This window comes from Portunus trituberculatus, chromosome 31 (assembly GCF_017591435.1).
Source record: "Portunus trituberculatus isolate SZX2019 chromosome 31, ASM1759143v1, whole genome shotgun sequence".
Taxonomy (NCBI): domain Eukaryota; kingdom Metazoa; phylum Arthropoda; class Malacostraca; order Decapoda; family Portunidae; genus Portunus; species Portunus trituberculatus.
In genome coordinates, this window is record NC_059285.1 from 13,606,278 (window position 1) to 13,631,277 (window position 25,000).

Genomic DNA, 25,000 nt, shown 5'->3' on the forward strand with positions numbered 1-25,000 from the left:
GAGTGTGGACGTGGCAGCCTTCAACAAGGTCTAGAGCAAATCTGAAAGCCTGCTGCAACTGCTGCTACCTTCTCCTCATAGCCAGTTTGTTGTCCCTGCCACTTGTTGTCAAGGAAACTCTTCCATAGTTTTAAAGGAAGATGGAAACGTTTTTAGTAAAGCCATGGAAAAGTTGTATTTGTGTAGTTTGCTTTCACTCCTACTTTAAAAGAGCTGTTCATGTGGGAAGATGGGGAGTAGATGAGTAAGTGAGAAGTGAGCACATGGTATATATTATGTGTGTGCAGGAAGACTTGTTCCTGGCAAATGCCCTTAACATCATTGAGTGTGCTCTGTGTACTATTCATACCACAAAATAAATAATTTGCCACAAATTCATCAATGTAAAAAGTACATTTCCATAAAAGTGATTAGTTATAAGAATAATGAAAACACAGTGACCACATTAAAACTGTGAGTGAATGGTGCACACATTGACAACAGCCATTACAAATATATAATTTGTTAATAGAACTTGACCAAATACAGCCACTTTGTATCATAGCTGTAAGCCTACATGTGACTCAAGACCTTAAAAGTATCTATTTGTGTAAGATATTGGCAATTCATTGGATCTTTTATGCATCATAAGTTTGCCATTGTTCTAAATCGACGCGTTACTAAGCCCTCCACTCCCTCACCCCAGTGTCTCTCTCTCTCTCTCTCTCTCTCTCTCATCGGCAAAGCTAGTCAGGCGTACTTTGCTATGTATAGTGAAGACAAACGATACTTTCTCCCCTCCTAGCTTCCCATCCTTAACATTTTCGTCAATTTACAGTGTGTTTCAGCATTTCTAAGGTATTTCACAGACGTAGAAGCGTAGAGTGAAGTAGTAGGAGGCTTAAATACATAAGGTGCAGCCCCGTTCAGGGTGCCCGTCACCGCACCGTGCGCCCCTCTAAGTAGCGGTGCGGTGCGAGATGAGGTGTGATAGGGATTAACTTGTTATAGGCGGCGTAGTGATTAGGGAGGGTTGGGGGGTCAGGTGCAGGGTGGTGGCAGGGGTGTGCAGGGCAGGGCTGAGGATGGAACACTGGTGGCGGGCGTGTCTGGGCGTGTTTGGCTAACTCTAAACAAGAAACTCATGTGTAGCCGTGTTCTCAAGTGTTCTTGCTGATAATTTGGAAATGTTGCTAATCTGTGTCTAGAACCACAAAAACAGTCTTAAAAGATTATTCATTCTTTCACAACGACTGTTTGCAAGTCCACAGAGATGACTAGCCTGGTTTTCAAGACAGTTTTTACCTGTTAATAACACGTATCGTGGTAATCTGTCACTAGAACCATAAAAAAAAACTTTGAAAGCCCATATTACTTCAACTAGAGTCCTTACAATGAGTGTAGGTGCGGTGCGGTGCGGCGCCTTAAGTGTTTCTTAATATTGTTCATTGTCTCGAGTCTTTCCCTAATCCAGTTAAGCCTGTCTTGCAAGCACGGCGCCTTCCATCTTTCCTGGCAGAGAGAGAGAGAGAGAGAGAGAGCTATAAGGCTGTGGAAGCGGCGGTGACGGTAGTGGTGGTGGGATGCTGCAGGAATGTAGGTAGGTGTTTACTAATGGAAGGAATGTTTATTGACTGCGTGAGTGTGTGGGTGTAGCTAGTTAATGTGTTAGATGGGGTAATATTTCTGACCAGGTTGTGATTGTGCTAACTAGATAAGGTGATCAAATTGAACAGATGTGATTAGCTTAGCAGTTGACAGGTGGTGGTGGTGGTGCCATGGTGAAGCTGTTGTGTGAGATGACGATAAACCCAGACTATAAAGTATATAAATTTGTGAGTATTGGTAACTCTTGCATGAGAGAGTGAACAAAATAGAGGTAAAAATAGAGTCTTGTGCAGCGAGGCCATGGGAAGAGGCGAAGCATGCAGTTAGCGAGATTAGAAGAGCAGTTAGCGTGAAAATAGCGTTAGGAGATAGCAAGAGATGCAATACTACGGCGGTGAGAGTGTTTCAAGACAGAGGAGGGGAGTTGATAAGACGAAAATGGCTTTGACTCTACCCTGTCTTAAAGAGCTGTGTGAGTGGAACGGCCACCCCGTAAACCAGTATAAATAAAGGAAGCGTTTGCCAGATATGAACGGATGAGGCTCCTGTGCAAAATGCCAGCTTGTGGGATGTCAGCACCAAATAATGAAGAAAAGGCACAATCTTTCCACTGTAATAAGTTATGCGCAGCTTTTCGAAAAGAGGATCCTGAATACACACACACACACACACACACACACACGAATCAGCTGACGCAAAATACTTTAAACGGGTATGCGCGGGTTGTTGTCATGGAGACAATGAGAGAGAGAGAGAGAGAGAGAGAGAGAGAGAGAGAGAGAGAGAGAGAGAGAGAGAGAGAGAGTTCGTGAATGTGACTATGATGAATAAATGCTAGTAAGATTCATAATGGCAGACAGGCTAGATATGAGGGAGACGAGAAGTGATGATGGTGGGTGACAGACATGGTGACAGGGTGACAGACAGAGACTCAGGTGAATGACGGGGGGGTGACAGGGTGGCAGGGACTAGGGAGATAGGAGACCGTGATATTGATGTGGGAAGGAGGGTGCCTGCTTCCCGTGAAGGCTGACCTACATTTGTATCGAGAGAGAGAGAGAGAGAGAGAGAGAGAGAGAGAGAGAGAGAGATTTATCTGGTAGAAACAATTAATGAGATAAAAATATGAAAATAAATTGATAATAGAATAGACATGATAGATAAACTATTAGTATATAGTAGCCAAAATGCCAAAATGTGGCGGTGGTGTGTGTGTGTGTGTGTGTGTGTGGCGTGTGCATGTGTGTGTGTGTGTCTACAAGTGAGCCTGTGTAACTGAATTTAATTTTGGTTACTGTTACATGTTTTTTTTTTTTCCTTAGTTCTTTTTCTGTGCAACACGTCGAGAAACCTGCAGTAGACTACATTTTCCCAACCAGTAACGTCACGAAGTCTGTATCAATTGTTCCTTAAGTGACACATGGATGAAATGTGGGAATTAAAGGTCTGCATGGGAGTGACCGGCCCACCTGTTATCTGTAGACTGAGCACCAGATATCGATCCCTTGAGTTCACGCACCGGACCCCGGCCTACCGCTGCTGCTGCTGCTGCTGCTGCTGCCACCCTGACGCAGCTAAATCAAGACACTGCTCCACTGATGAGCGTGGATTTGTAGGGAAGATAGGGAGAATAAAGACCTAAAGACTGAACGAATCGCTAAACCGCATGCAATGCCCTCTGTATGTGTCTGTCAGTTGGGTGGTTGATACTCTAGTGTTTCTCATTTGATACTGGAAAATTATAGGGAAAGCAGCAGATCAGACCGACAGAGTGGTTTCCCGCTGGTCCAGCAATTCAACAAATAGTGGCTGCATTTCGCTCCCGGCGGTGCAGTCCCGCCTGCAAGCCACCGCGGGTTGCCCCGTCAAGTATTAACCCGTGGGAGACGGTAATAAGGCTGTGAATTAGTACTCATTCTGGAGAAATACTGGTTTTTCCTTGTATTTTGATTATTTTAACAACTTCACACCAAAACGTTTTACATCAACGGACAGCCTGTCCTCTCCAATCTGTCCTTTAATGAGAGGTTCCACTGTCATTCACAAATACTCTCGTATTATTCTACACAGGTAAACATGTTTAGTATTGTCACTGCGCCAATATCAATCATAAAACATCCAAATTTCGTCACTTTTTCTAGGAGGGAAATCTGATTAATCTACGAACGATATGAAGCGCAGCGGGGCACGCTATTTGTGTGTGTGTGTGTGTGTGTGTGTGTGTGTGTGTGTGTGTGTGTGTGTGTGTGTGTGTGTGTGTGAGTCACCGTACAGAACTCTACAATCGTAGGAGAAAGAAGAGGCGAGAGGAAAGTCACACGAGAAGGAATGATGGTGAGATAAATGAAAGTATCGTACAGACTTATTATATCAATACAAATGTCTCTAGATAAGGCCATGAAATGAATCGATCCATTATGTATACGTACATTTTTATTACAAATTTCAAACTTACAATTGCGTCACATGACAGCCTGACCACAAACCCCTGAAGGTGGTCACAGCCAGGACCACGAGGATCCCTGCCAACACCACTACCACCTAATCTTTGACAATACATAATATATATATATATATATATATATATATATATATATATATATATATATATATATATATATATATATTTGCTTTTTTCTCGATAAAGGCTGTACTTATATTTTCATCTTCGGTGTGTAAACTTAAAGGAATGCAATGGTTGAAAAACAGGTTCAAGATGAATAAAGTCCTGATAGGTGAATAACTAACTATACATATATTAAGAAGCTTACAGGCAAAGGAATGATAAATAACTAAATAGATAATTAGATCAGAAAAAAAGACAGGAGTAAACGTAGAAGAACTGCAAAAATTCAATCGCTAAGTCGCGAGTTTTGGCAGGAACAGCGACGCTGCAGTGCCGAGGTGCAGCACTGCGACGCTACAGTGCTGAGGTGCAGCACTGTGATGCTACAGTGTCGAGGTGCAGCACTGCGACGCTACAGTGCCCAGGTGCAGCACTGCAAGACTCGGCGAAACGCAGTGTTGCGAAGCCCGGCGCTGCGCCTCCAACGCGTGTCCCGTGGCGCGCTCACAGAGGGGAAGGAGAGAGAACAAGCTGTGCAGAGAGAGAGAGAGAGAGAGAGAGAAATGTGGAGTAGGTTGTGTCTGATATCAAATGTCAATGTATGTCAACTTCACAACTGAGCTGGTGTGCGATTCTTCAATAATGACTTTTTTTTTTCATCATTTTGCACCATCCACTCCCTTATGATGTCACTAAATGTTAAGAATAATAAACAGTTTGCAAACCCGATACAGAATGATGAGCGTCCCGTGTGCGGATTGATGAGGCTGCCTCAGCAAAGCACCTCAGACCAGACCTGGATGTGACACCACTCGTACTGCTGGTCGTAGTTGTATTACATTACTTAATACCAACCATATTCTTTACACGATTTTTGATGTTTTACTCTAATCAAGCATACTGCACACGCCTGCCACGCTTCACTTCCACAATCTTGAAACTAACCTGTTGGTCTGACTTGTTCATCAAATTAGCTGAATAAAATGTCGCTCTTTCAAGATCACCGCATCCCGCCATACAAGTGCAGTAAGTCATACAAATGCGTTGATGAATTTAAGAGTCGGAAAGATCAAGATAGAATCTATGATTTTATGGGGATTTTATTACCAGACAACTTTGGAATCGATATGCGATAAAATTTGTTGTGATCCACTGGAACCACGGCGCCTCATGTCTTCTGAAAGTTCGTGACGTACTAAATGGAAAACCTTAGCCATGTGCATGCTGTCATTGGAGTACCCTAACGAGGCAGTCACGTGAACTCCACGCTACTTCACACCTCCACTGACTACAGGGCTAAAGATATTTCCTGCCAGACTGTACCTGTCAAGACCTTTCTGTGGCATCACTTGGGGAGGAGTGTCTGATCTGAAGCTGGATTAAATTGTATCTCCATATCGTCAGCATTACAAAATACATTTGTTGCAACGAACCACAAAACTAATACTTGTCGATAATGATATTCCTTTTTGAAGAAAGAAAGAAAGAAAGAAGGGAAGAAAGAAAGAAGGAAGAAGAAGAAGAAGAAGAAGAAGAAGAAGAAGAAGAAGAAGAAGAAGAAGAAGAGAACAGTGACATAGTATAAGAAGGACTTAAAGCCAGTCACCCTTCATGTTTTCAGTGAGATGACTCAAGGCCGAATCACGCCTCGTATCTCATCCCGGCAAGACGATCAACCTTTGCAATGTTCTTAGATACAGACACACGATCTACGATTCACACAACACGAAGGAACTATCTGTCATCTAACCGCTTTTGTGTATGGACCACTCAAGTATCCTTCCTTGCACACTTTCTTAAGAGTCGTTCTTTTGATTTTGAGACCTTTTAAAACAAAATATTCGCCTTCCCTTTGTTACATCAGCACAACAGCAACTTCTCCAACTCCTGCAAGTTGTGTGAAGCTTGAGTGTGAAGAGCAGCAGGTGCGGTGTTGTGTTCGAAGACTGTGAAGTGTTGTGAGAGACGCCGTTCAACTTGACTTCAGTGACTCGTACATCTGTAGATACTCGAGACTGCAAACAATACTGGGTAAAGAGCAGCACTTCTTATCACCGACACACACACACACACACACACACACACACACACACACACACACACAGAGAGAGAGAGAGAGAGAGAGAGAGAGAGAGAGAGAGAGAGAGAGAGAGAACATATAGTCAAGTCAGAGACGCAACACTCAACATGTATATAGATCACATTCAAGAAGGTAGATAAACTATTTATAATGACATATTTAAGTAACATTGTAACATTTGATAATGCTTCTGTAGTAACATATTCAGCGCTCACACACACACACACACACACACACACACACACACACACACACACACACACACTAGGTAAAAATTGTCTAAATAACTCTGTTCTTAGTTACAATATTCTGTAGATATAGTATGTATATATGTATATAAACATTACTTATGAAACTATTTTGTGCTTTAATCTACAATATAATAATTCTACTAGTTATAAAATCTATTCCTGGATTTACGTTTTACACATATATGTACGCGTGTATGCCTGCATGTATATATGTGAGCGTATGTATGTTTATTTTGTGGTTAACCCCTTCAGTACCGTGACGCGTTTCCATATTCATTCTGCTTACTATTTGGTGATTTTATACAGCTTCAGACATTCACGTGGGGATTAAAATAGTGAAGACTCTGGCCATCAATCTTCTGACCTCCATAGACCCTTCTTAATGTCAATAAAACGGTCTAGTCGTACACAAATCTCAAGGTAAAAATCTGTCCTAGTATCCTGTAGTAGGCCGCAGCTTCAGTAAGGGGTCCTGGGATTGGCTGATGCTCTGGAACTCAGCTTGTCATTGGCTAACATTATCGTGCTTCCCTTTCTGTGTCTCTGTCGGTCGCCTTCTTGGTAATCACAGAAACTTCCCGCCTTCACTTTATTTGAATTTTCTTGATTTTCTTTTACGCTAGACTGTGTGTGTGTGTGTGTGTGTGTGTGTGTGTGTGTGTGTGTGTGTGTGTGTGATTAAACAAAAAAACCTTGCGTATAGTTTGATGCTGTTTACGTAGCTGGCTAGTGAGCGAGTCATTTCCTCTCATTGCCAACAGATCACCATACACCACCACTGTTCCTCACACCGTCACCTTCTCATCGCGCAGGGCCAGACTTCACAATCTTCCATGTCACTCTCCCTGCTCAACTTACCACGGTATTCCTAAGTTGCTCCTCATGTGATACCTAGGTCAGTATTCAGAAACGCTTTGATCTCTCACCACGACTATATCTTCAAGGCCACAGAGATGATTAGTGGGGTTTTGAAGAGTATTTCTCCAGTTAATAATGTAGAAATCTTATCACTCTGCCTCTAAAACCATAAAAAACACCTTTAAAAACTCATGTAGATTTGAAAAAGGCCTTTTTAAAATAGTGGAGGTGAAGCACAGAAGGGTTTGGGAATACGAGCTCTAGACAGTCACCACCACTAACACTCACATCACCACTGCGTCACATTCCCCTCCTTTCACCTCCCACACTGTCACTCAGCCACTCAGCACACTCTAGCGCTGTCCACCACCACGGGAACACCTCACCCCAGCAGTGGCACCACCAGCAACACTACCACCATCACCACCACGGTCGTATCTCTTCCGAAATCACATAGTCGAGGTTTTATCAGACTCCTGCGGAACTGTGGATGTTTTCTTGGTGTTTTTCTTCCCTCCGCTACTACTACTGCCATCCTGCTGTTGTTGCTGCTGTTGAGGATCCACCAGTAGGCGAGCACGAGCAGCTGGAGTGTTGAGCAGCTTGGGGTTGGGTATGCACACGTACACGGGCCGGTAAAGCAGCACTGACTCGGGGTTACTGTCACAGCCTCCGTCGTACACCTGGCCGAGCTGGAATTCGGGCCCAGTGTACATGCCTCCTTCCACGTGGTCACAGCACACACCTGGGACAAAGGAAGGGGAATGAGGGAGAAGGTATTAGAGAAGTGAAATGATAAGCAAAGTACAGAACGGTAGAGAGATGGACAGACAGAGGCAAAGAGCGTTATGAAGAGAGCGAATGAATAGAAAGACAGGCAACACAGAGAAGCAAATACAACGACGGAAGGAAGAAAATAGGAAAACGGAGAGGATGATGGTGATGAAGTGAAAATCAGTAAGGGAGAAGACAGGAAAAATTATGGAAAGGAAGAATGTGAATGCGTAGAGATACAGCAGGAGAGGAAATGGAAGAAAGAGGAAGAGTGAAAGAAGTGAAAAGATAAGTATAAGAGACAAGCAAGAGGAAAGAGAGGAGAGAGAGTTGTTAATTAGAATCAAGAAGAAGGTGGGGGGAGGGCTGGAGAGGGTGAGGTGGGGAGGAGGGGAGGAAAGGAGAGGAGAGAAGAGGGAGGGAAGGTGACAGGAGGTAATCGAGGGAAAGGAAATGAGATAAGAGAGAGAGAAAAAAAGAAAGAAAAGATAAAAAAGTGACAATTAGATTACGTTAAGGAGATTACGTTTTAATTTTTCTAGTAATAGAGGAGCAAAAATCTAGTCTGAACGTTTAATGGGATTAATTTATCTGATCCCCCAAACAGACCAGGAGCGAAATGAACTACGACCAAGTTACCGCACACTGAGACAAAGTTAGCGATCACGAAGCTCATTATAACTAGTGAGAGAGAGAGAGAGAGAGAGAGAGAGAGAGAGAGAGAGAGAGAGAGAGAGAGAGAGAGAGAGAGAGAGAGAGACGTGAATCTATAACAGTGGTTCTTAATCTGAAGGGCGCGGGCGTCATTAATTTCCAAGGGGGGGGAGTGAGCCATTGTATAAAATAAAAGAATTTCTAATCATATTTGTCATTCTCTTAACGAGAGCATGGTCAAACAATGACAAGTTTAGCAAAAAATGAAGAATATCGTCTTTTTCTTTAAAAGTCTGGAATGGAATTGTAATATAGATGCAAGGGAGGTCTGGAGGGAAGGACAAATTCTTAGAAGGAGCGTGGTAGTGAAAAGGTTAAGAACCACTACTCTATAACAAACACACACACACACACACACACACACACACACACACACACACACACACACACACACACACAGGGGTTGGCTTGGCTTACTGTAGGTGATGTTGGGCTGCTGGGTGGAGTTCGGGATGCGGAAGGGCACTGTGGCGATGGTGATGGGGAAGTGCATGTGCAGATCCTCCCCTGATTTGCTCATTTCTATGTTTACCTGGAGAGAGAGAGAGAGAGAGAGAGAGAGAGAGAGAGAGAGAGAGAGAGAGAGAGAGAGAGAGAGAGAGAGAGAGAGAATTAGATATGGGGAGTGTTTCAAAAGCCCTACGTCAAGAGTGGCTCAGATTATGTATAGTAATGAGTCCACACACACACACACACACACACACACACACACACACACACACACACACACACACACACACACACACACACACACACACACACACATCACCTAAACCCTCCCAACAATGGAGTGAAGGAGGCAATAGAGGTGCGGCCTTTATGAGCCGTAACCTTCCCTCGGGGCAGAGAGAGAGGCCTTGAAGGGGGGGGGGTTTACCTTCAGCACGTAGTAGATCTGCAGGAGGCGGCAGACGTCAATGAGCGTGGGAGGCATGACGGGCACCACCAGGCTTTGAGAGGAGTCGAACTTCCACCTGGTCCCCGCCGCCACTGGGTCGCCTGTGTACTCTAGCACCGGGTGTTGGAGGTCTTTGGTCACCCCCAGCACCCCGCGGTCGATGAAGTATTCGACGTACTGCCGCAGGGAAGAGGGATCCACGTTAGTCCATTGTTCGTGTGTTTACTGTAGCTAACGTTCCCCGACTGTGTTTCCTGCCAGTGCTCAGTCTTCTATCCCTGCCCTCGGTCATGTCATCAGTGATTTGCTCCCACCATTCTCTCAGTTGTGACCTCCTCCACCCGCCAGTGACCTCGCCCCGCTGCCCACCCACCACCAACTCCTCCAGGACAGCAGTGCCATCATTTCCTTCCTTCACTTGGCTACTCCCTTTGTCCTCCTACCCTTTAATCTATGTCTCTATCGATCCTCCAGCCGCCCATCTCACAAAGGAATAGTGTGAGAGGGAATAAGTCTCCGGCAGCCACCACACCTCTCATTTAACTTCCGCGCACTCTTGTGTGTGTGTGTGTGTGTGTGTGTGTGTGTGTGTGTGTGTGTGTGTGTGTGTGTGTGTGTTACCATATAGTTTTCCATTGTGTGTGTGTGTGAGATTAATTTCATCTCAGCGTCTCCATCCGCATCTTAAAAAAAAACTTTTTTCTGCCCTATATCTCTTTCTTCCTTCACTCTTCTTCTTCTTCTTCTTCTTCTTCTTCTTCCTCCTCCTCCTCCATCTACTTCTAACTTTACGATCTCTCTCCATAACTGCCATAATTCACACCTCTCCTCTTCTCCTGCTCTTCTTCTTCCTCCTCCTCCTCCTCCTCTTGTGATTTATTCTCTTTTCCTATCTTTCTAGTCCTCCACATTGTCTTCGTCATCATAATCATCATCATCATTATCATCATCATCATCATCATCACTCGCTCACTCATTCACCATGTACTGTACCTGTGTCTTGTTTCTCTCTCTCTCTCTCTCTCTCTGCCATTTACGTCTTGCTGTTTCCTCCTCGCTCTTTCCATATGTTTGTCTTTCCCTTTCTCCTTATTCTAATCTACTCTATTCTTTTCTTATCTTCTCCCTTGCATTTCCTTATATCATACCCCTCTATAACTGCTGTCTTTTTCCACTTCTCCTATTGTCTCTTTGTACTTCCTCCCCCGTCGTTGTTACTCCTTTTGTTTTGGGTCATCCTTGTCTCCTCCCGCCATATTTCATTCCATAACTTACCCGTTCTTCCTTTTTCCCTCTTGCCTCGGTACTTGCCTTACCTCGACTGCGTGTTCTTAGCCGTGTCGGTGTTTGGACTAGGCTGCTTTCAACTAGACATTTGTCCCTGAGTTTTGGATTGCTAACGTGGCTTTTAAGAGAATTGTCAACCCAGTGAACCTCTTTTTTTAGTATGTGTGTTATAGACTCTTTCTGATGTAAATAAAATGGTCTAATCGTATACAAATCTCAAGTTAAAAATGTGTCCCAGTATTGAAGGGGTTAAAAGCACTGGTTAGTTTAAATAGTGAAGACTGTGGCCATTATTCTTCTGACCTCCATAGACTCTTTCTGATGTAAATAAAATGGTCTGTTCGTACACAAATCTCAAGTAAAAAATGTGTCCCAGTATTGAAAGGGTTAAAAGTACTGGTTAGTTCACTTCATCACCGTGCACTGTGGTAAACGCTGATAAGCTCTGGAAGTCTCTGCCTGATTCTATATTTCCTAACCTCTTATGACTTAAGCTCCTTCAAGAGGCAAGTTTCAAGACACTTCTCCGCGTAATTTCTGGATAATCTTTTTCTTCTTTTTTTCTTCTTTTTTTAGGACTCTTTTGGGACTGGCATCTTTAGTGGACTCTTTTTTTTCTCTCTCTCTTCTCTCTCGCTCTCATTTCCCCGTATGGTCAGATCCCCTCTTCCATAAGTAAAAAAAAAAAAAAAGTCTTCTCTCTCTCTGTCTCTACGCCTCCGCTGTTCTTCCCTGCGCCGTCCATTCTGCTTCCTTACCTGCACCAGTTTCAGCTTGAGTCGAATCTCCTCGTCGCTCTGGTTGTCTATATCTGCCTTCAGTTTGATGCTCTCCCCACACACGTAGGCGGAACGTTCAAGCTGCGTCCTGAGCGACACGGGGCCCCGCTTGCAGCACAGACAACACAACGCTCGCTTGTCCTGCCCGACCATTGGTTTCTGCAAAGAAGGGAGGCGGGGATGACGGCGCCTTGTGTTGTGCAGAGACGTGAGGAGAGAGAACGAGGAAGAGACTGAGAGGTTGAGAATGAAAGAGAGGGAGGGAAAGGAGGGAGACAGGAGGGAGGTTAGACTAGTGTTGTGTTTCAGAGACGAAGTGATAGAAAGATGGAGGCTGAGGGCGAATGTTGGGGAACAGAAAGGAGAAAAAGGCGAGGAGAAAAGAGATGTGTGTTGCATGCAGGCGAGATTAGACAACAGGAGTGCTAGAGTAAAGTGAGCGAGGGACGGGACTGAGAGAAGCCAGCCATGAACGGACCAGACCACGGACCAAGCCAAGCCGAGCAGAGCCGTGTGATGCGCTTATACTCTTCCAGGAAACACGAGAGAGAGAGAGAGAGAGAGAGAGAGAGAGAGAGAGAGAGAGAGAGAGAGAGAGAGAAAGGAAGAAAGAAAACGAAAGAAACAGGGGAAAAAATAAGAAAAACACACTAACAAAAAAAAAGAAAGAAAAAGAAGAGAAAACGGCAACTAGAGAGAAAAGAAAAGAAATAAAATAAAAAATGGACGCAAAACAAAAGCCAGAGATCCAGAGAGGGACGGAACACACACACACACACACACACACACACACAGGCGGCTTACCAGGTACTGTTCATCCATGCAGTCAATATGTGGGCCAATGATGGTAAAGTACTTCATCCCCTGCGGCGGCGAGGCGTAGGGGATGTCCACCGTGACCTGCGGAGGAGGAGGAGGGGAAGGGCGTCAGGAGGAGGTGGTGGTGGTGGTGGTGAGGAGGAGGAGGAAGAAAGTAGTAGAAAGAGCGGAAGACGGAAGAGAAGTATGAGTGTGTGAAGGAGCAGAAGAAGGAGGAAGAGGAGGAGGAGGAGGAGGAGGAGGAGGAGGAGGAGGAGAAGGAGGAGGAGGAGGAGGAGGAGGAGGAGGAGGAGAAGATGGAAGAAGATGAGGAAAAAACGATTAGAAAGACAATAAAAAAAAAAGAGAACGGAGAAGAGACTGTTGTTTACGGAAGTTATCGATATTTATCATGTCACACACACACACACACACACACACACACACACACACACACACACACACACACACACATCTCTCTCTCTCTCTCTCTCTCTCTCTCTCTCTCTCTCTCTCTCTCTCTCTCTCTCTCTCTCTCTCTTTCAATAGCAGTCCACTCTGAAGTTCTCGCCACATTCAGATTCACCCAGAATTTCTTCACTGCTGTCCTCTCGAGCCACGGAACGAGAGAGAGAGAGAGAGAGAGAGAGAGAGAGAGAGAGAGAGAGAGAGAGAGAGACAGGGGGGGGCGGTGTGAGGGACGTCGGAGTGAGGGGACAGTCGTGCTAAAGATCAAAGGTCAGTGTTTTATCTGGGTTAGTTTTAACACGCCGTGATGGAAGTTACTGGGTGTGTTTTCCAAGGTGTTTTTCGTGGGTAGGGTGACAGACAGCTTAACGAGGATCCTGCGTCGTCACTAAGGAAAAATACTCATGGGGTTTGAAATAGCTGTCTTTGTATTTAACGCCTTCACATTTTTACCTTGATTTTTTGGGGTATGATTAGACGACTTTATTGACATTAGAAAGGGTTTATGGGGCCAGAAGATTAATGGCCAGAGTCTTTATTATTTTAATCCCTACATAAGTTTTTAAAGCTGTATAAAATCAAATAGTAAGTAGAATGACTATGAAAACGTGTCTTAGTAGTGAAAGGGTTAAGAATACGAGTTTATTATGAAATTGAAACTTAAAATGATGGATCTAGCGTCACACACACACACACACACACACACACACACACACACACACACACACACACGTTCCCTCTGGCTGGCACCCACCTTAATGTAGTAGCGAATGGTTCCACTTTTACTTTCAAAGGAGCACGGTAAGGAACTCTCTGGAAGCAGGAACCTGAAGGGGAAGGTGTGGTGGCCTCGCGGTAAGATGGGCACGTTTCCTTCTGGCTTGTCTGCGGGTGAAGAGTGAGACGGGAACAGCTAGGTGAGGTGAGGTGTGTGTGTGTGTGTGTGTGTGTGTGTGTGTGTGTGTGTGTGTGTGTGTGTGTGTGTGTGTGTGTGTGTGTGTGTGTGTGTGTGTGTGTGATGGGTTTCTTAAATGTATATTGGTGTGTTTAGAAAATATAATGGACTACAAAATTCTGCTTACTTAGATACCTACTATGATTGTTGGTTTTTAACTTTTTGTATTTTGTTGGTGTTTTGTGGTCAATAGACTTACCACTACTACTACTACTACTACTACTACTACTACTACTACTACTACTACTACTACTACTACTACTACTACTACTACTACTACTACTACTACTACTAGTACTACTGTGTGTGTGTGTGTGTGTGTGTGTGTGTGTGTGTGTGAGGTGATGACAATTGAAAATGCCCCTCATTCACATTCCTCTCGTCCTCACATTCCTACCAAAACACTTTTTTTCACACTCACTTCAGCCAACATTCCAGCTGAAGAATCAAAAACTACCTTGTATACAAAAATGTGTGAAACGTAATAAAAAGTTTACCTTCATTCCGGGGGCGCCTCTCCCTTTCCGCCCCTCCCATGCACCGCCACTCCTCCCACCCACACCCCTACACGGGAGCCGAGCCTCAGCTGCAGATGTTAACTCACTGGGAATTATTACTCGCATTTGTTTTAACTTGTTCTCCAGAGCAGGGTAATGATTTGTTGATAAATTGACGACCGTGCAATATTATTTTAATTAGTTTATTTATTAATCTTTGAATGATGAAAGAACATTTGTCATATTTGTCACATCTACAGTATTACAATCTGTTTACGTTATTATCACGTGCATTTTTTTTCTTCCTCCTTTTTGTTTTTGTTATTCTTGATCTTGTTTTTTCTAATATTACGGTTCTTACAATGATCTTCTTCCTCCTCCTCCTCCTCCTCCTCCTCCTCTTTTGTCATCTATTACAATCTGTTTACGTTATTATCACGTGCATATATTATCTTTTTCTTCCTCCTTTATGTTTTTGCTATTCTTGATGTTGTTCTTCTAATGTTACGGTTATTACAATGATACTTTTCTTGATAAAATTCACAGACACAAACATTAGCAATTAAAAAGATGGACAGACAATAGTTTTATTTATGTTTTCCAGGACATTACTTTCTCAAATATTTCCTTTATAAACAAGTTCTCTGTTCTTATTACTACAGAGGCAGCAAATCACGTGAATACTTTTTTCTTCCTTCTTTGTTTTTGCTATTCTTGATATTGTTCTAATATTACGGTTATTACAACGATCTCCTTCGCTTCCTCTTCCTCCTCCTCCCCCCTTCTCCTCCTCCTCCTCCTCTACTCCTCCTCCTTTGTCAATGTTGTTATTCTTGCTCTCTCTCTCTCTCTCTCTCTCTCTCTCTCTCTCTCTCTCTCTCTCTCTCTCTCTCTCTCTCTCTCCTAACCCAACCCCCTAACCCAAACGCCACAAACTTCTCAACACATCACCTCTGAACATTACACGGATGGAGACGGAATAATTTTATAAAAAAAAAAAAAATAAAAGAAAAAAGCTGCGTCACACACACAAGAGGCGGCAATCAGAGCTTATGTCATACTACAGAAGCCAATAAAGAGGATTATGTATTTTTTTCGTCTTCTTAGTCGTCAATCATTGGCTTTACGAGGAAGGAGAAGAAAATAGAAAAACGACAATGTTTAATGTATTATATGCGTAACAAAGCCAGTTATAGAGAAACACGGAAATACTAACGAGACAAAGATGGTTGTTTGTTTAATTAAAGTGAGAATGGCTGGCTTACGAGAAGGAGGAGGAGGAGGAGGAGGAGGAGGAGGAGGAAGAGGAGGAGGGGGAGAAAGCGGAGGAGGAGGAGGAGGAGGAGGAGGAGGAGGAGGAGGAGTTAGCCACTATGGAGGCAACTAAAAATGGTGAACGCTGTGGCCTTAAATACCCTCTTCGCCTTTCCGTCGGTGGCATCCAGTAGCCCATCCCCTACGGCGTCCTCTATACTCAGGCTGAGCCCAAGAGTCAACAGTACTCAACCCGCGGCCAGAGGAGAATGGAATCGACCCAGTAGCCCCGCGCCGGAGCCACAGAATAGAAGCCTGCCATGTTATTGCCGCGGAGCACGCAACTTTTTCTTCTTATTCTTTTCTTTCTGAACAGAGAGAGAGAGAGAGAGAGAGAGAGAGAGAGAGAGAGAGAGAGAGAGAGACGATAAGAAGAGCGGTTCACAGATGCGATCGAAACAGACGAGACGAGGCTTTGAACACTACTTCCCTTCTTCTGAGTACTTAATAATGGCTGATGGTGAGCTTAGCACGAGCCATAATATTCATTTGTCCCTTTGAAAGCCGAGCAGCCATAACTGCCATGGAGAAGAGCAAGGCAATCGATCGCAGAAGAAAAAATACAAGTTTTTCTATGCGGCGCGTCAGTCTGTACAGCGACACGATCAGCTGGCCCGGGCACCACCGGCGGGTCGTGTTCGCCTCACTGAAATGTTTGCCGACATGGCGCGCGAGTTAAATTTGAATACACCAATATTTTCTGTACCCTTCCCTGCACATTGAGGGCCGCTGTGTTTGTGCTATCACCAGGAGAGAGAGAGAGAGAGAGAGAGAGAGAGAGAGAGAGAGAGAGAGAGTAAAAACAACAATGTAAAATCTAATTTCTCCAAAGCTGCAGACGTGATATGAATTTTTTACCGTACCTCGTGACGTGCTTTGCCTCAGTTCAGTACCTCTCATCGCATCTTCCCCTTACAGCCCTCCACTACCACCGCCACCGTCGCTACCCACCCTCCTGCCGCTCCTTCGTTGCCTTCAAAACAGCGATGCCACGAGGAGCACTGGTGTTCACTATCGTTCCTTTCACCAGTATGTACAGTACGAAGCCTCTGTCAGTATGAAGAGGGACCAAGATACTTGGCACCGTGCACCGTGCTGGCTCCAGGGGCGTCATGCATGGAGAGGGTGTTGGGTACGGAGACTGTTCTTAGTGTTTCTTTGATCTGTTATTGTTGTTGTTGTTGTTTTTCTTCTTTCTGTCTTTTATCTCTTGTTTTTCTTTTCTTTTTTTTTCATCAAGTGTTGCTTGTGTAAACCATTTTTCTAATTCACATTGGTAATTTTTCCTAATATGAAGCCAATTGCCAATAGTTCATATAATGTGAACACGCCTCTATTGACGAGGTGGTTTGTGGCAGGGGTAGGTAGAGACACGCTGGATACGCCCTTGCGCCCCTCCCGTCCGTCTTCCCCTCGCTACTCTGAATGTGTGTCGCCGTCAGTTTCTAACTTCGACACGAACACAGAGAAACTACGACCTCAACTTATCTCCCTTTGGAATTTTTATGCAAATTTATTCTGGGGAAAACTTTGAAAAAAAGTTATCAGAATTTAAATGATTTTCGAAGATCGGAATAAATGTAATCAAATGGACCTCGAATGAAAATTTATTGTCCTTTTAGAGATATTAAAAAAAAAACTGCGGTCTGAAAATTATATTCAGAGAGAGAGAGAGAGAGAGAGAGAGAGAGAGAGAGAGAGAGAGAGGACACTAATGCTACGACTTAAGGGCTATGAGGGAATTTACGAGATACCATAAAGATTGTGGCGGTGTTATGAGGCAGATTACGAGGTGTTGTGGTCATTGAGGGCTGTGAGGACCATGAGGCTGGCCCAGGGAGAGCCGTGTATGCGCAGCGTGTGAAGGGAGTGATGAGACAACCCTTTGGCAACGAGCGGCGTCCTACATTGCGGACTAGACGTTATGGGTGCAAGATGCCGAAGAGTGAAGGATGGGGAGAAGAGGCGCTGCTGAGGCTGTGTTTGAGCTCTTAACTGTGAGATGTGCGAGGCTTTAAGAGGGTTAGTGAGTTTGTTGAGTGAGCAGCCGCGGGAGAAGCGCTGATGTGGTGATCGCGCAATTCAGGAGAAATGATGAGGCAATGAGAATAATTTTACGAGGCGATACGAAGACTATGAATCAATGGACAAGATTGCGACGGTTATATTAAGATTACGAGCGTGGTCAAGAGAGAGAGAGAGAGAGAGAGAGAGAGAGAGAGAGCTCACCTTTGCCCCATATAGTAGTGCGGTCGTCGATGAAGTACTGGTCATCCTTCACAGTCCGCCGGTCTCCTGACACGACCACCTTCCACTCGGCGTGCACCTTTCCTCTCAGCACCACCCGGATGGCTGTCGAGAGGGGAGAACGTTAGTGAGCTGCACACACTAACAACAACAGAAGAAAGGAAGCTATAATGAACAGAGATGGTGATATTGAGGGGACATCACTCAAAGAACATCTACGAATTGATAAAGATGGGGAAGGAGAGCAGGAGTGGAATGCATTAAGGAATGAGAAGATAAAAGAAATTAAACGGTTTGAGGACATAGTAGGAAGAGAAGACCACTCAGGAACTTATTAAGGAAGCCTGAGGGATAACATTCGAGGGAAGAAGATCGAGAAGCCAGAGAATGGTATGTAAGGATGAAATTGGGGTAGACCTGCAAATGTTGGGAGGCGCAGAAGGAGATACAAGGGATAGAAACAAATGGAGGAGACTCGTATGTGCATGACAACAAACCATGACCTTAGAGAGAGAGAGAGAGAGAGAGAGAGAGAGAGAGAGAGAGAGAGACAGTCGCTCAGCTAGTGTGTGTGTGTGTGTGTGACACTATATATTATTATATCACTAAGAAGACTGTTTGTTGTGGAAATGGATTTTCTGAGCGAGGCGACAGGAGAGGAGACATCTGGAAACTACTATGAAAGCTGGTGTGGTATTGGTGCACTCATGAAAACCTGTAGTGAAGAGCATTACTGTGACATGAGTGCTTGGAAAGGGGATCATAAGAGAGAGAGAGAGAGAGAGAGAGAGAGAGAGAGAGAGAGAGAGAGAGAGAGAGAGAGAGAGAGAGATGAAGGGGTCATGTACAGAAGAGAATTTTATTTTCTTGTTTGAAGTTCGAAAATTCCTACTCCATTCATGTTTTAGTATGTATAACTAAACCAAACAGTGACAGGGCTGCCATCCAAACTCAGTAAGGATAGGTGTTGGGTGGGGATTTTGAGCCCTGACCTGCTGGCGCTTTGGGTGCGTACAGTATTGCGTCACAAGACATGGAAAGGTGATGCGCGGAACTGAAGACAAAAGAAAAACAAACACAGTGACATCGGCTACACAGTGGCGAATCACCACGTATGGTAACAAGAACAGCAGCGTGCAATATGAGTAAGACATGAGCACAAAGGCTCCTCGTCCAGGCTGCGCTGGTGAGGCTGCAACAGTTTCTTCCGGCAGTTGGCTGCTGAAACAGCAAAAAAATTCCCTCCACAGGGGCCCCAAACTGTCAAGACAGCGCGGTGAAGAAAAATTAGAGAAATAGTGGACAGGTTGACGGTGGGTTCTTAATTTCCGGGCGCAGGTGTCTCACCGCGGGGCCACCATAGACTTGTGTGTTGGTAATTATGAGAACCAGCTGTACTTTGAAAAGCATGTTTGAGACACAGATATTTATAATTTCACACGATATATACGGACTTGTAAGCATGGTGTAAACAAATATTGTGTAAAAGAAGAAGGAAACAAAGATTGCTAAAACTAGAAAAAACTTAAATAAACGGAAAAATGGTCGTAATGTTTAGATATTTTATAGTGTGTTGACTCTAAATTGGCTCATAGGTCTCGGTTTGAATAGTGTCCCAGGGAATGCGTGGTGGTAGGTCTTGAGGAAAACCGTGAGCTATCTTTGTAATAAGAGCGTTGATCAACAGAAATGAAGTATTATTCACATCAGATCAATTACGTTATCAATAAACTACAATCCAGGAGCCATTTTAGAGTAGACGTGGCCGAGAGAAGACGGTCTGCGAGGAGAGGTTGCTTCCGGGCTGGCTAGCTGGCAGGCAAATGTGCGGTGTGTGAGCCGACAGACGCGCCAGCCTGTCAGTGGTGAATAAGTCAGCTCACAGCACACCCATGCCCTTGATCTTCGTGGCTGGCTGGCGCTTACGTGCACATGAGTGGCATCTGAATAGCAGCGGGCCGTCTGTTGCTGAGCTGATGGACGTTTACAATGCACCGACACAACTTTCTTTTCCACTGGCTCTTTTGTTGCCCTTGTCTAGTTCCTCTCATACATTAAAAGTAAATGAGATAATAAGATATAATAAACGAATTGGAAATAAAAAAAAGAAGAGATCAAAGAAATGGAATACAAATCTGGCGACCTCATCTTCCTGACAGCGTTTTTCTGAATTCTGTTCGAGTAAGGCCTATATATTGTAAAACACTCCTGCGCCTTTCCACTATTTTCCAACGGCTCTAGTTGAAGTAACACGGATTTTTAAGGGTATTTCTGTAATATTAGTGTCATGTTAACAAGGTTTCTGCATTACCAACAGGACAAATACTCTATAACTCGGCTAATTGTTTCTGTGGGTCTTAAAAATGGTTGTCGTGAGGGTTTCTAAATACGACGCTGCGGTTGCCTGTGATGATGACCACCTCTACGTACTGTATACACTTCCGAAACTATATAAGCTACAAGATATACCTCGGAAACTCTCATTGCGATTCCCACACACAGGTGTCTTGACAAACTATCCTAACCCAATCTAACCTGACCTACCTCAATCATTTATACCTTTCTCTGGTAAACTCTGGAACTCCCTGCCTGCTTCTGTATTTCCATCTTCCTACGACTTAACTTCTTTTGAGAGAGAGATTTCAAGACATTCGTCTCAGACAGACTTTTGGCTAACTCGACTAATCATATAGAGAACTGGCAAACAAGTGGGCCTTTACTTGTTATGCTTTTTGTTGCCCTTGTTAGCATCCCTCTTCCATTAGAAAAGTGTGACGGGCACCCACGCTTCCATGCAGAATTGGGAGATGCTTCGTATACTTCGCGGCGTGTGGCTAAGGAATAGTCAGGGTTGCAGTGGGTGGGGCGGGTCGGGACGAGGTGGGGCGGGGTGGATCCACGTGAGCTGCCACCATTCATATCTACTGCATAAACTGAGCAACGCTGCATGAAGCACTGAAGAAAACTGAAGCACGTTTCCCACTCTGCACCTTGAGTTACCTGGGTATATTTTGAATGAGAGGGAGCGAGAGCGAGAGCGAGCACTGAATATATCAGTAACTATGGTAATGACCTTGTTATTGATGATGAGTGATAGTCTCTCTCTCTCTCTCTCTCTCTCTCTCTCTCTCTCTCTCTCTCTCTCTCTCTCTCTCTCTCTGAGCACGGCATGAGGGAAGGAGATTGAGTAAAGCGAGAGACGACCGTGAAAGAACTTAATGGAATGGAAGAAGAGGGGAGGAGGGAAGCAGGGAGGAAGAAGGGAAGTAATAGCAGGTTAGAGAGAGAGAGAGAGAGAGAGAGAGAGAGAGAGAGAGAGAGAGAGAGAGAGAGAGAGAGAGAGCACTAATAGACAAAAAAAAAAAAAAAAAATTGACTGCTTCACAAACACAAGTGCATGAATAGAATAAAAGAAAGACAAGTAATTAAAAAAGATACGAAACTGGAGGTTGAGACAGACAGACAGACAGACAGACAGACAGACAGACAGACAGACGAGCAGAAAGACGCACTGGTGAAGTTGAGACATACACAGATAAAGACAGACACGGGAACTAAAGATAAAACAGACAGACACACAGATATACATACATACATACATACAAACAAACACTTTCAGAGGTCGTGACAGACAAGCAGAGAGAAACAGACAGACAAACAGACACACACAGACACACGCGAGACAGATAGAGAGAGAAAAAAAATCAAACACACCAGGCAAGATTCAGACAAACGAACAGACAGACACACGCGAGACAGACAGAGAGAGAGAAAAGAATAATAATCAGACACACACTAGGCAAGAGTCAGACAAACGGACAGACAGACACACACAGACACACGCTAGACAGAGACAGAGAGAGAGAGAGAGAGAGAGAGAGAGAGAGAGAGAGAGAGAGAGAGAGAGAGAAATCATCAGAGACATACCAGGCAAGAGTCAGACAAACGGACAGACAGACACTTTGGAGAATTGTGGCTAATTAGGTAATGATGGGCAATTTGTTGGCGGCGAGGCTCATCACGGCCTATTGGTGCAGGCCTACGACATCCCCGGCGCCGAGTTGTGATTGGCGACGCGCGCCCTCTCCCTCATACAATAGTCAATCAGCTCGCTTCTCACCTCCCACTAAAATAACACCGGAAATTTAGACACACACACACACACACACACACACACACACACACACACACACACACACACACACACACACACACACACACACACACACACAGAGAGAGAGAGAGAGAGAGAGAGAGAGAGAGAGAGAGAGAGAGAGAGAGAGAGAGAGAGAGAGAGAGAGAGAGAGAAAAAAGAAGAGAAAAATAAATATAGAGAGAAGAATAGAGAGAGAGAAGAGAGAGAGAGAGAGAGAGAGAGAGAGAGAGAGAGAGAGAGAGAGAGAGAGAGAGAGAGAGACTGGAAAAAGATTGTATATAGAAGCTTGAGAATAAGTTAATTACAAAAGACAGAAAGATGAAACGGAGGAGGGGAAAGAAAGATGACTCGTGGTGACTTTCATTATTAAGACACTGAAGAAGGAAGAAAGAAGGAAGGAAGGAAGGAAGGAAGGAAGGAGGAAAGAAGGAAGAGAGGGAGGAAAGAAGGAAGGAATGAAGGAAAGAAGGAAGAGAATAAGGAAATTACAAAAAAGACAGAAAGATGAAACGGAGGAGGGAAAGAAAGATGAGGGAGGGTGACTTTCATTATTAAAACACTGAAGAAGGAAGGAAGGAAGGAAGGAAGGAAGGAAGGAAGGAAGGAAAGAAGAAAGGGAGGGAGGAAAAAGTGCGTTATAAAAGACAAGGAGAAAAAAAAAAATGTAACTCCAAGCTCCATGTTTCCATTTGCTCACATGTTGAGGAAACAAACCACAAGGCACAAACAAATTAGCAAAAATAAAAAGAAAAAGGAAAAAATATTAGAAAAAAAAACGTAAAAAGGAAAACACAAGAATAAATAAAAAGATTGCCAACTCATAATGTAATTCCCAGAAGAGAGAGAGAGAGAGAGAGAGAGAGAGAGAGAGAGAGAGAGAGAGAGAGAGAGAGAGAGAGAGAGAGAAAACATGGAGTGAATAAGACGCAGAGGCTAAAAGAGAAAGAAAATTACGTCCATGTTCAAATGAAATATTGACGTTAAGCCTCTCTCTCTCTCTCTCTCTCTCTCTCTCTCTCTCTCTCTCTCTCTCTCTCTAATTAGGCAATACAACCTTTAAGAACCTTATTTACATACTTTAGCTTCCCTGGATAGCTGAGAGAGAGAGAGAGAGAGAGAGAGAGAGAGAGAGAGAGAGAGAGAGAGAGAGAGAGAGAGAGAGAGAACAAGAAGAAAAAAGAAGAGTAAGCGGAGGAGGAGGAGGAGGAGGAAGAAGAAGAAGAAGAAGAAGAAGAGGAGGAGGGGAGGAGGAGGAGAAGGAGGAGAAGGATTAAGAAGAAGAGGAGATGGAGAAGGAGGCAGAGGGCGACTAAAAGGAGAAAGACACAGAGAAAAAAAGATATAAAGTCTTTCAAACAATTTCGTAGCATAGCAAAAGCATAACTCCTTTCTACCTTGAATATTGGACACAACTAGACGATTTAACATACATTAGTAAGTGCCTATGGAGGTCAGAAGATCAATGGCCAGAAGCTTCACTATTTTAACCCCCCACATGAGATTCTGAAGCTGTATAACACCACCAAATAGTAAGCAGAATGAATATGGAAACGCGCCACGGTACAGAAGGGCTTAAACCGACAGCCCTTTTCATTTTCCTTCCTCCCTGCGTGTATGAGTCTACGCAAACACCCTCTGACAGTGCCCCTCGACTCGACAAAGGACAGCCACACCAATGAGAGGCAGAAGGGAAAAGGGAAAGGGGAAGGAAATATTGACAGGTGGAGAAAACGTGAATCTGAGAGGAGATGAGCGAGCGAGGAGGAGGAGGAGGAGGAGGAGGAGGAGGAGGAGGAGGAGGAGGAGGAGGAGGAGGAGGAGGAGGAGGAGGAGGAGGAGGAGGAGGAGGAGGAGGAGGAGGAGGAGGAGGAGGAGGAAGCGTAAGGTGTTATCATATTTCTCTCGTTAATAATCACTGTGCCCTGAAGGTTGCTAGGTGATGATGAGAGAGAGAGAGAGAGAGAGAGAGAGAGAGAGAGAGAGAGAGAGAGAGAGAGAGAGAGAGAGTTGTTTGTTTTAGGCGAGTGAGCGCACGTTTATTAACATCCCTTGCAAAGTATCCATATTGCTGTTCAAACACACACACACACACACACACACACACACACACACACACACACACACACACACACACACACACACACACAAAGAAAGCAGTGATATTGATGTGTGTGTGTGTGTGTGTGTGTGTGTGTGTGTGTGTGTGTGTGTGTGTGTGTGTGTGTTTGAACTGCGATACAGATACTTCCCTTTTTTTATGTATCCACGTATCTTTCTACTCATTTATCCATCTATTTATCTGTTCTCTCTCTCTCTCTCTCTCTCTCTCTCTCTCTCTCTCTCTCTCTCTCTCACTCTCTCACACACACACACACACACACACACACACACACACACACACACACACACACACACACACACACACACACACACACACACACACACACACACACACACACACACACAGGAGCCCGTCTATATTCAATCAGTGTCTTTCATCCTCCCCCTCTTAATGACTTCCTTAATTTCCTCCTCCTCCTCTTCCTCCTCCTCCTCCTCCTCCTCCTCCTCCTCCTCCTCCTCCTCCTCCTCCTCCTATTCTTGTTGTTGTTGTTGTTGTTGTTGTTTTTGCTTTAGTTATTGTTGCTACGTGCGTTATCTGTCTGTCTGTCTGTCTGTCTGTCTGTCTGTCTGTCTGTCTGTCTGTCTGTCTGTCTGTCTGTCTGTCTGTCTGTCTGTCTCTCTCTCTCTCTCTCTCTCTCTCTCTCTCT

General features: G+C 44.4%; 2 protein-coding genes across 3 annotated transcripts in view; one reads left to right on the plus strand and one right to left on the minus strand.

Annotated features, from left to right (window-relative positions):
• Positions 1-177, plus strand: part of LOC123511180 (elongation factor 1-beta-like) — a 5,132-nt gene extending 4,955 nt beyond the window's left edge. Inside the window, exon 4 of the mRNA XM_045266840.1 lies at positions 1-177. This exon is cut by the window's left edge and continues 121 nt beyond it. Within this exon, the coding sequence (XP_045122775.1) occupies positions 1-34 (34 nt within the window). The 3' untranslated portion in view covers positions 35-177.
• Positions 178-4,189: 4,012 nt separating this feature from the next.
• LOC123511179 (arrestin domain-containing protein 2-like) overlaps positions 4,190-25,000 on the minus strand; it is an 87,899-nt gene continuing 67,088 nt past the window's right edge. For both annotated transcript variants that reach the window (XM_045266838.1, XM_045266839.1), the window contains exons 3-9: positions 18,056-18,178; positions 13,815-13,945; positions 12,599-12,694; positions 11,774-11,953; positions 9,708-9,905; positions 9,248-9,362; positions 4,190-8,087 (exon numbers count right to left, since the gene is read on the minus strand). In XM_045266838.1, coding sequence (XP_045122773.1) covers positions 7,792-8,087; positions 9,248-9,362; positions 9,708-9,905; positions 11,774-11,953; positions 12,599-12,694; positions 13,815-13,945; positions 18,056-18,178 — 1,139 coding nt within the window. In that variant the 3' untranslated portion in view covers positions 4,190-7,791. The remainder of the gene's footprint in view (positions 8,088-9,247; positions 9,363-9,707; positions 9,906-11,773; positions 11,954-12,598; positions 12,695-13,814; positions 13,946-18,055; positions 18,179-25,000) is intronic.